The 12417-nt window shown below is 23.9% G+C and overlaps 2 protein-coding genes across 2 annotated transcripts in view; one reads left to right on the plus strand and one right to left on the minus strand.

Moving 5' to 3' along the window:
- The window catches only part of LOC135928259 (uncharacterized), a 51474-nt gene extending 40245 nt beyond the window's left edge, over window positions 1-11229 (minus strand). Inside the window, exons 1-2 of the mRNA XM_065464672.1 lie at window positions 11091-11229; window positions 10588-10808 (exon numbers count right to left, since the gene is read on the minus strand). Coding sequence (XP_065320744.1) covers window positions 10588-10808; window positions 11091-11229 — 360 coding nt within the window. The remainder of the gene's footprint in view (window positions 1-10587; window positions 10809-11090) is intronic.
- Window positions 2319-6671, plus strand: LOC135931069 (uncharacterized). The gene is made up of 8 exons (XM_065467934.1): window positions 2319-2401; window positions 2445-2612; window positions 2670-2702; window positions 2752-2901; window positions 3022-3171; window positions 3292-3441; window positions 3562-3711; window positions 3832-6671. Exons 2-8 carry the CDS (start codon window positions 2483-2485, stop codon window positions 4359-4361), a joined length of 1293 nt encoding a protein of 430 aa, XP_065324006.1. The 5' UTR covers window positions 2319-2401; window positions 2445-2482; the 3' UTR covers window positions 4362-6671.
- Window positions 11230-12417: the final 1188 nt, after the last annotated feature.

Raw genomic sequence — 12417 nt, forward strand, 5'->3', positions numbered from 1 at the left:
TTAATTTACTTCAATATTGTATATTTGTTTATCTCCTCAAAGGAAAAGGTAATTGTTTTAATTAAAATTTTTACATATTAATATTTTAAAGTATTTACTTCAATACTGTATTTTTGGTTATCTCATTAATTTACATCAATATTGTATATCTGTTTATCTCCTTAAAGGAAAAGGTAATTGTTTTAATTAAAATTTTTACATATTAATATTTTAAAGTGTTTACTTCAATGCTGTATTTTTGGTTATCTCATTAATTTACATCAATATTGTATATTTGTTTATCTCCTTAAAGGAAAAGGTAATTGTTTTAATTAAAATTTTTACATTTTAAAGTATTTACTTCAATATTGTATTTTTGGTTATCTCATTAATTTACATCAATATTGTATATTTGTTTATCTCCTTAAAGGAAAAGGTAATTGTTTTAATTAAAATTTTTACATATTAATATTTTAAAGTATTTACTTCAATACTGTATTTTTGGTTATCTCATTAATTTACATCAATATTGTATATTTGTTTATCTACTTAAAGGAAAAGGTAATTGTTTTAATTAAAATTTTTACATATTAATATTTTAAAGTATTTACTTCAATATTGTAATTTTGGTTATCTCATTAATTTACTTCAATATTGTATATTTGTTTATCTCCTCAAAGGAAAAGGTAATTGTTTTAATTAAAATTTTTACATATTAATATTTTAAAGTATTTACTTCAATACTGTATTTTTGGTTATCTCATTAATTTACATCAATATTGTATATTTGTTTATCTCCTTAAAGGAAAAGGTAATTGTTTTAATTAAAATTTTTACATTTTAAAGTATTTACTTCAATATTGTATTTTTGGTTATCTCATTAATTTACATCAATATTGTATATTTGTTTATCTCCTTAAAGGAAAAGGTAATTGTTTTAATTAAAATTTTTACATATTAATATTTTAAAGTATTTACTTCAGTACTGTATTTTTGGTTATCTCATTAATTTACATCAATATTGTATATCTGTTTATCTCCTTAAAGGAAAAGGTAATTGTTTTAATTAAAATTTTTACATATTAATATTTTAAAGTATTTACTTCAATATTGTAATTTTGGTTATCTCATTAATTTACTTCAATATTGTATATTTGTTTATCTCTTCAAAGGAAAAGGTAATTGTTTTAATTAAAATTTTTACATATTAATATTTTAAAGTATTTACTTCAGTACTGTATTTTTGGTTATCTCATTAATTTACATCAATATTGTATATCTGTTTATCTCCTTAAAGGAAAAGGTAATTGTTTTAATTAAAATTTTTACATATTAATATTTTAAAGTATTTACTTCAATATTGTATTTTTGGTTATCTCATTAATTTACATCAATATTGTATATTTGTTTATCTCCTTAAAGGAAAAGGTAATTGTTTTAATTAAAATTTTTACATATTAATATTTTAAAGTATTTACTTCAATACTGAATTTTTGGTTATCACATTAATTTACATCAATATTGTATATTTGTTTATCTCCTTAAAGGAAAAGGTAATTGTTTTAATTAAAATTTTTACATATTAATATTTTAAAGTATTTACTTCAATACTGTATTTTTAGCTATCTCATTAATTTACATCAATATTGTATATTTGTTTATCTCCTTAAAGGAAAAGGTAATTGTTTTAATTAAAATTTTTACATATTAATATTTTAAAGTATTTACTTCAATACTGTATTGGTTATCTCATTAATTTACATCAATATTGTATATCTGTTTATCTCCTTAAAGGAAAAGGTAATTGTTTTAATTAAAATTTTTACATATTAATATTTTAAAGTATTTACTTCAATATTGTAATTTTGGTTATCTCATTAATTTACTTCAATATTGTATATTTGTTTATCTCCTCAACGGAAAAGGTAATTGTTTTAATTAAAATTTTTACATATTAATATTTTAAAGTATTTAATTCAATACTGTATTTTTGGTTATCTCATTAATTTACATCAATATTGTATATATGTATATCTCCTTAAAGGAAAAGGTAAATGTTTTAATTAAAATTTTTACATATTAATATTTTAAAGTATATACTTCAATACTGTATTTTTGGTTATCTCATTAATTTACATCAATATTGTATATCTGTTTATCTCCTCAAAGGAAAAGGTAATTGTTTTAATTAAAATTTTTACATATTAATATTTTAAAGTATTTACTTCAATACTGTATTTTTGGTTATCTCATTAATTTACATCAATATTGTATATTTGTTTATCTCCTTAAAGGAAAAGGTAATTGTTTTAATTAAAATTTTTACATATTAATATTTTAAAGTATATACTTCAATACTGTATTGGTTATCTCATTAATTTACATCAATATTGTATATCTGTTTATCTCCTTAAAGGAAAAGGTAATTGTTTTAATTAAAATTTTTACATATTAATATTTTACAGTATTTACTTCAATATTGTTATTGTGGCAATCTTAAATAATGATACCAACTTCATACCGAAAGTCCAAATATTATAAATGTATAATTTATTATATTTGTACTTCTCCAACCTGCCATGGTAGAGGATTTACATTAAATAATGTATTTATTCTGACAGCAGAATGCAATGGTAAATTATTTAATATGCAAGATTTTAATATACAAGATGTAATTTATTATTCTCTAGATATTTGCAACTACTTGAGAGCAAGAAGAGGAAGTATTTTACAATATAATATGAAAATCAAATTAATATATTTTTCCTTAAGTATCATTGGGAAGAAATGAAGATAATGTGACTTCTGTGAATATTCATAAACAAGAAGATGGAAGTGCTGTGAGGATTTCTGGGATCCTTGAAGAAGGTCCGGAGTCGATATATTCGATGATCAATCCTATTCGAGAAGATGCTGATTTTGGTTAATCAAAATTTTGTTAATATATTTTCTTTTTAATTTAATCATAGTTAATCAAAATTTTTTTAGTATATTTTCTTTTTAATTTTATCATAATTAATCAAAAATATATTTTTCCTTAAGAATCGATGGGTAGAAATGAAGAGATTGTGACTTCTGTGATTAATCATGAACAAGAAGATGGAGGTGCTGTGGGGATTTCTGGGATCCTTGAAGAAGGTCCGGAGTCGATATCCTCGATGATCAATCCTATTCGAGAAGATGCTGATTTTGGTTAAACAAAATTTTGTTAATATATTTTCTTTTTAATTTTATCATAGTTAATCAAAATTTTGTTAGTATATTTTCTTTTTAATTTTATCATAATTAATCAAAAATATTTTTTTCCTTAAGAATCGATGCGTAGAAATGAAGAGATTGTGACTTCTGTGATTAATCATGAACAAGAAGATGGAGGTGCTGTGGGGATTTCTGGGATCCCTGAAGAAGGTCCGGAGTCGATATCCTCAATGATAAATCCTATTCGAGAAGATGCTGATTTTAGTTAATCAAAATTTTGTTAATATATTTTCTTTTTAATTTTATCATAGTTAATCAAAATTTTGTTAGTATATTTTCTTTTTAATTTTATCATAATTAATCAAAAATATTTTTTTCCTTAAGAATCGATGGGTAGAAATGAAAAGATTGTGACTTCTGTGATTAATCATGAACAAGAAGATGGAGGTGCTGTGGGGATTTCTGGGATCCCTGAAGAAGGTCCGGAGTCGATATCCTCAATGATAAATCCTATTCGAGAAGATGCTGATTTTGGTTAATCAAAATTTTGTTAATATATTTTCTTTTTAATTTTATCATAGTTAATCAAAATTTTGTTAAAATATTTTCTTTTTAATTTTATCATAATTAATCAAAAATATTTTTTTCCTTAAGAATCGATGGGTAGAAATAAAGAGATTGTGACTTCTGTGATTAATCATGAACAAGAAGATGGAGAGGATGATCTCCATGTTTTACCATATTTGGACGAAAGTTTTATAGATGAAGATGTTGTAATCGATATCTCCATTGCAGCTGATAGCTCTGTAACTTTACCAATATCAGTTAATAACATTCAATTCTCATATTTAAATGTAGAACAGCCATATAATTTTATTCTTTCCCATAAAAAACGTAATTTGTTATATTCAAATAAATTTCTATATGTTCATCATAAATTTGGAATTTTATTTAAATGTAGACTAAGTCATTGTACGGCAAGAGGTACATTATTAAATATGCAGTTTACATTGACACATATTCACAACCATCCTTCTGAATCTGAGGAAGAGCATTATGCAATTTTAGTAACTATGAATAAACTTAAAGAACAAATTCGAGCGTACCCCTATCAAAGCAAACGTAAAACATATAATCAAGTTATGCATATTAGAAAAATGGATCCTCTTTTAACTCTATTCTAATGCTCTACCAACATTTCTATCTGTCAAAACTATTATGAATCGTGTTATTAAATCATTGAGACCACCTTTGCCTCTTATAAATTCTGATATCCGATTATACGGGGATTATAAATTAACACTTGATAATAAGACTTTTTTAATTTGTAATGAAAATAATGAATATTTTCTACACATGAACTACTTGAAAGTCTCTGTAATGCCGACCAAATTTTGATGGACGGCACATTTTTTTCGTGTCCTATATTACAATTATACACTATTCATATAAGGATTAATCATACAATAATTCCTTGCGCATATATATTATTGCCAAATAAAAATAAAGAAACGTATCTAAAAATGTTGAATCTTTTAAAAAACTATTGCCGATCTATAGGTATTTCCCTTTCTCCTTCTAAAGCACTTATAGATTTCGAAATGGGAGCACTTACAGCACTCGAAGAAATTTTTCCAACCATTTCTGTCAAGGGATGCTACTTTCATTATTGTCAATATATTTTAAGACGAATACAGGGTAATAGGTTGACAGCATATAGTCGTCTTAATCCTGATTTTAATAGATTTTATCGCAGACTAATGGCGATACCCTTCTTAACCGAAATCGACATACCATTGGTATTGTCAGAATTAAATAATGAAGTAGAGGCCTTTAATTTAGATCCCATAAGAGATCTCTTTACATACTTTAAAAGTACTTGGATTAACCCAAACGCTATATTTAAATATAAGATGTGGAACATGTATGATGTTCAAGGTGTAAGAACATGAGGGATTTCATCGTTCTTTAAAAGAGTATATAACATATTCTCATCCTAATTTATATCTTTTTATTGATATATTAAAACAAATACAACAAGATATGGATATAAAATTTATCCAATTGCGTAATTGGAAAAAAGTTACCGAAAGAAAAAAAAAATACTGTATAATAGACGAGAAAATCAGACAAGAAACATTTTTATATTACACTACTTATACACCAATGCAGTATTTAGATAAAATATCAAGATATTTAATATCGAAAAAAAATAATGATATACCTGCTGACTAGATTATTTTTCATTTAAATTTTTTTTTTTCGATATTAAATATCTTATCCAAGATATGCGAAAATAAAGATTTTAATTCACAGAAATATCTTCGTAGAATATTTGATTTTTTGACTTTCTAAATACTACTAAGGTGTATAGGTAGTGTAATATAAAAATATTTCTTGTCTATTTTGCAGTATTTTTTTTTCTCTCGGTAACTTTTTTCCCATTTATTTGTTATAACATATCAATAAAAATATATAAATTAGGATAAGTAACAATAAGTAATATACACTTATAGAACGATAAAATCCTTCAACATGGTTATTTGTTCTTACACCTTGAACATCATACATGTCAAAGATATAAATTAGGATGAGAATATGTTATATAATCTTTTAGAGAACAATAAAATCCTTCAACATGGTTATTTGTTCTTACACCTTGAACATCATACATGTTCCACATCTTATATTTAAATTTAGCGTTTGGGTTAATCCAAGTACTTTTAAAGTATGTAAAGAGATCTCTTATGGGATCTAAATTAAAGGCCTCTACTTCATTATTTAAATCTGACAATACCAATGGTATGTCGATTTCGGTTAAGAAGGGTATCGCTATTAGTCTGCGATCTTAAAATCAGGATTAAGAATTCTATATGCTGTCAACCTATTACCCTGTATTCGTCTTAAAATACATTGACCATAATGAAAATAGCAGGTTGGAAATATTTATTCGAATTCGTAAGTACTCTCATTTAAAAATCTATAATGGCTTTAGAAGGAGAAAAGAAAATACCTATAGATCGACAATGGTTATTTTTAGAATTCTTTATTTTTATTTGGCAATAATATATACGCGCAAAGAATTATTGTATGAATAGTGTATAATTGCTTAAATAATATAGGACACGAAAAAAATGTGCCGCCCATCAAAATTTGGTCGGCATTACAGAGACTTTCAAGTGTAGAAAATATTAATAATTCATTATTTTCATTACAAATTAAAAAAAGTCTTATTATCAAGTATTAATTTATAATCGGATATCAGAATTTATAAGAGGCAAAGGTGGTCTCAATGATTTAATAACACGATTCATAATAGTTTTGACAGGTAGAAATGTTGGTAGAGCATTAGGATGGAGTTGAAAGAGAGGATCTATTTTTCTAATACGCATAACTTGATTATATGTTTTGATAGTTGTAAGCTCTAATTTGTTCTTTAAGTTTATTCACTAAAATATAATTCTCTTCTTATGATTCATCAGGCTGGTTGTGAATATGTGTCAATGTAAACTTCATATTTAATAATATTCCGATAATAGTTTTCACAGAAAGAAATGTTGTTATAGCATTGAAATGGAGTTGAACACTTTTGCTTAGATAAAGTATGTTAGATATTAACTTGCATATTCACATTCAACAGATTCAATTGTTATGCATATATTTTTATTAAAAAACGTAAAAAACGTTAAATTATAAAGGTTGAAATTATTATTTTTGGGGAAAAGTAAAATTATATGACTGAATCGATATTTACATTGTGGATGTATGTTCTATTTGTGAGGAAAAGATTGGTGAAATCGATTACATCTTTTTCATCCATAAAATTTTTGTCTAGTTTTTTTCAATATGTTTTAGTTCGACAATTAATTTTTACATTACAAATAGAATCTGAATGTCATATTATTTATAATTAAATATTATATTTTATTATAGGATATTTGTAGCTTTTTAATTTTTTGTCATATAAATTGAGAATTTTTGAAAATATATTTTAAAATAAAACTTTATTATTCATATTTTTTGTATCATGTCTAAATATATGGAAGGAGATAATTTATAAAAGAAATGTAGAATATAAATATAATCATTATTATATTCATAAAATCAATTTCACATTTTTAACTTAAAACAATCGATTAATTAATTATTAGACTTTTCACATGTCTTGGTCAATAATAGGTATAAAAATTATAAAATCTGATTACTTCAAAAAATATAGACTTAGAATTTAAATAAATATGTAATTGAAACTTACCTAATCTTAACAATTTAATAGATTAGAAATAATTAAACACTTTTGATTTAGATATTATTAAAAAATAATTTCTTAATGTGATTTGCTGGATGATGTTAACTTTTCAAAATTTAGTTATCCACAGTTAAAGATCTTGATAAATATATGTACATTTCACTAGCAATGTAAAGTTTAATATAGCTTCGAATCTGAAGGGTTCAGAAATTTAAAATGGTTTGGTTGGATATTTTCAGAGGACAAAGCCTAAAGACCTAGAATACAATAGAAATGACAATTTATTACAAATAAGTAACATGTACTTAAAACATAAACACCAAAATAAATTTTAAATATATGCGTAGTTAAGGATTTCATCTGGTAATATCTATAATCAGTGTCTACATGGCCGGGGTGGGTAGGAGACATAGCCTCCAAATTATTCAACCCTAGAACTCGAGGGCAATGCTATATTAAATTTAATATATATTTTTTTATATAAGTAATATCATCAAAATTTTTCATTCGATGATTTTTAGATTTAAAAAAATGCGTCTAAAAGATTTTCAATAATATTATTCCAAAAAAATCATCGATAGTTGGTGTCTTTTTTGATGTGTCTAAAATTATAATAATAATAGTTAAAATTATACCTAAAACTAATTATTTATTATAAGATATTCGATTTGATTAGATTCGTATTTACGAATACGAATAACACAATTTCGATTCAAAAATAATAATAGGAAAATATATTATTCTTCAAATATTTTATCTATTATTCGATCGAATAATTCGAGATTATTCGATTAAAATAATTTATTAATAATATATAATTAGTAGGAATTATTTACAATTATTCCTATTTAATAAAATTTCCTAGGAAAAATGAAGAAACATTTTATATTTCTAAATGTTGTTAACGGCTGTTTTTATTCGAATAATTCATAATACAAAATTAACCTCCGAAAATTGTTTTATGATGGACGAAGAAAGTATTTATTTATATGTAATTTATAACTCATATACAATTTTAAATAACTAGCTATCCCGTTAAGAATGAGGGGCGAACCAGATAGTTTTTCTTTAAAAATTTGTTGTTGGTATATTTGTTTTACATGATTTGAATATTATATTGATTTTTCTACATTATTATACTATATATGTATCTATATTATCTTACTAATAAAATATGTTTCTCTTTTATCCAAAGTTAAATTTTACAAAATAAATTTAATATGCTATCTTTTTTAATTTACGGTTTTAAATAAAATTTTCAAATTGAATTGAATATTCGACGAATCGAATCGAATAATCATTTTATTATTCCTACGAATATTAATTGTTCGATTCGATTCGTATTTTTGTATATCTAGTTAAAATAATGTAAAGGATAAGTGGCATAAATGGCTATATGAAGATAATAATTGAAATATTTTTAGTCTAATGCACACACACACAGTATAGAATGAGGAAAGGGAGAGAAAAAAATAGGTAGGGAGCTTTAAGATATCTTCTCCAAAATACTCAGTGGGGCATATTAAAAAAATATATTTTGAAGCTTTTTATCTTAGATAAAAATAGAAAATAGTGGATAAAAATTTATATTATTTTACGTCATATTAAATCTTTATACCTGTCATCTGACAGTTTGTCAATAACCTTTCTTTTATATCTGACAAAACAGATGCAAGATTATCGGTTTATTCTATTATTATTTGAAATCATTTATATTAATCGAGGATTATGATATGTTTTAATAGTCTTTCTTAATATATATAAATAAATATTATTTTATATATATTTAAATATTTTATTTATAATTGTTAAATATATTTATATAAAGTTAAATATTATTTCTATATTAGTACAATTAAAAAATTTAATATGTTTTACTTTTATAAATAATTATTGTATAAATATTTATAAATTTATTAAAATTTTAAAAATGTTAAAAATAAAATTTAAAAAAATGTTAAAAATGTCTAGTTTGTATTCACCATCTTTCTTCTTTTTAACGCGAAAACAGCTGTGGGATATTTAGGACCCGAACCTATTTTAGAGCATGATTTATTTATTAATTAATTTTTTTATTTATTTTTTATAGATATGGTATAAAATTTTTAGATATTTACATTGTTTTTATCTTATTATAATCTTTTAATATTGAATTCCTAAAGATTTAAATTACTTAAAAAAAATTAATAATTTACTTTAATTATAATTATTAGTTGGTTAAACGGCTCGATTAAAGCCGATTTTAAAAGCGACTCATTATTTTAGTCAGAAAAATATTGCCTTAGCCGCGAGATTTCGTTAATAGATGTTGAAACCTTTGTGCCACCTATGAGAATAAACTTAAGGCTCGCATAATATTTTTTCAAATATAATATGAGTTAGCGTTTTTAAAAATCGGCTTAAAATGAGCCGTTTAACAACACACTAATAATTATGTAAATATTTTGGTTGAAGTTTCAAATTTGGTTCATATTATTAATTTTTACTATATATCTAGTTTTATGAGGTTAATTGCTTAATTTAAATCTAATTGCTTTAAAAGAATTATTTAAATTAAAAAAAAAAAAATTTTTTTTAGTTTGTTGTAAATAGCCTAACTTAGGCCTACTCGAATATGGCTTAGGCTAGAATTTTACCTAAAATTGATTTAAGAGCTAGCTTATTTAGGATAAAAACTCTAAAACGTATGGAATTTATAATTAAGGAAAATCGGTTTATTTTCTGATATATATTTTGCAATTAAAATTTGTTCGAGCAAGAAAATAATCTTAGAACAAAAGTCAAACTTCATTGTTGATGATCATTAAAAATAATATTCAAAAATATTATAAATTTTTATAAGAAAAATATATAATCAAAGATGAGAAGAATTCTCAAAACAAGAGAAAATAGTGATTTTGTTTGTAAGACTTTCATTAATTAATATTATTAATTAAATAATAATAAACAAAAAATATAGCAGATTTATTTTATCCGTCCTTATAAATGGAGTTATAATAAATGAGTTATTTATATGAAAAATGCAAGAAAATATATATCATAAAATTGCAAATACAACATTATCCTAATCTTAACTGACAAATGCCACTAATAACTTTAAAAAAAGATTTCAAATAAGTACTAATCAATTTGATTTAAAATATTATTATATTATGTCATACTTTAGCAAAATATTTGGCACACTCGAATTTATCTAGACCCATGGCACCACTAGCGTCTATTGCTAGCACAACATCTATGGGATTGATCCTTATTGATCTTTTATCCTTATTATGTTTCAATAAAATTTTAACACCTTGTAACATCTTGACCAATTTTTTGGCCACCTTATCCACGTAAGCTTCGAAATCATGATGATTAAATTTTGTTCCCTTTATTTTAGCTTTTTATTTGTAGAAAATAGGAAAAATGAAATTTTTCAAAAAATGATTAAAATATTTCTGATTCAAACATTTAAAAAAATAATGTACATGTAGTTTTTTTAATCTTGAGTTAATAGTTAAGAAAATTATTATGTTAGCCTAAATATTTGAATACAATACGTCTTTTATAGGAATATTAGATATAACAAAACTTACAGTTCAATATGGTTCAGAGTTGTTTAATATAATTCTTAGTTAGTCAGGATTTTTCATTTTTTATGATATATAAAAAAAGATATTACTACTATAGATTTGGGTAGCGGGTGAAGGAGGTCCTGGTGTGGAATAAGGGGCTGTGCTATAGTAATCGACGAATGATAATACGATATGACTAAGTGAAATCGTTAAAAACGAAACGTAAAAAAGTGTTTTTAAATTCATTTTTAAATAAAAATTAAAAAGATATGTATTTAAATAGGTAAAAATTAATTCTTTTTTTAGCTAACTTCTTTTTATAATTATAATATTTTGTTTTAAAATAAGAAATTAATTATGTCAATTTCTCTAAAGATTTTTTTCAAATTTTACGAAATGTATATCATGACTTAAAGGTGATAAATTTTTATGATACGGTAAATTGACGCTTTGTTAATTATTATTGCTGACAAATGTCCAAGACCTATATTTAAAAAAGTTATTTTATATTATAATAAAATGTATATCTACCCTGCTTTATTTTGCATCTCTAAAATATCTAGGGATTTATTTTATGTCAAAATGAATATGTTAAAATTTAGTTGACATTTTTAGATTTAAAAAAATTAATATGGTTTTCAAAAAAATTCTAGTAGAAATTACAAAAAGAAACCTTAAAAAATTAATTGTTTTATTTTTACCTTGGCTTTATTGTAATGAACAAATATGTATATATATTATTGAGGGATAAAATTAGTGTTTGTCTTATAGTATAATTATTTTTGAAAGCATGATATAAATTTTATTTAAAAAAATATATACATATGTTTGAGTGAGATTGTGATTGTATGCGATAGAAAGTTTGATTAGTTTAATGATCTGCCTACAATTCAATTATTAAATAAATTTTTACAGTAATGAATTTTACCCTATTTCATCAATGGAAACTCCTCAACAAATATGACCCCCATTAGATGCATGCTCCCTATCCCCCCTTGAGCCCTATCCACCCTCCCAATGTCTACCTTTTATCTCGTTTAGATGCCTACTCCATACCACCCTTCAAATTATTTGGAGATAAACTTCCTCTACCACCCCCCCCTCCACTTATGTAGACGACCCTGGTTGGAAGAAAGGTAAGATGCTTCTACCACCCCCCCCTCCACTTATGTAGACGACCCTGGTTGGAAAAAAGGTAAGATGCTTGAGCTTTTAACTAACTAAGAATTTTAGTCACTCCTAAACTGAAAAAATCACCTTAAAAATGTTGTAGAAAGAGTGATGTATTAGAAGTGGGGTTCTCTATTAAGAATAAAAGAAGAGATTCTATATACGCGACAGAACCATTGGAGATGCATTGAAGTGAAAAAATTGGATGACGTCAAGTATGGATCGAATCATAGGTGAAAACAATGTTATGGATTGGGTTTGAAA

This window comes from Gordionus sp. m RMFG-2023, chromosome 1 (assembly GCF_954871325.1).
Source record: "Gordionus sp. m RMFG-2023 chromosome 1, tfGorSpeb1-WG-v2, whole genome shotgun sequence".
In the NCBI taxonomy this organism is placed as follows: domain Eukaryota; kingdom Metazoa; phylum Nematomorpha; class Gordioida; order Chordodea; family Parachordodidae; genus Gordionus; species Gordionus sp. m RMFG-2023.

Coding starts and splice junctions, on each gene's coding strand:
- LOC135931069 (XM_065467934.1), top strand. CDS start 2,483: ATGATACCAACTTCATACCGAAAGTCCAAATATTATAAATGTATAATT. Junction 2,703..2,751: donor CTTGAGAGCAAGAAGAGGAA/GTATTTTACAAT, acceptor TTTTTCCTTAAG/TATCATTGGGAAGAAATGAA. Junction 3,442..3,561: donor TCGAGAAGATGCTGATTTTA/GTTAATCAAAAT, acceptor TTTTTCCTTAAG/AATCGATGGGTAGAAATGAA.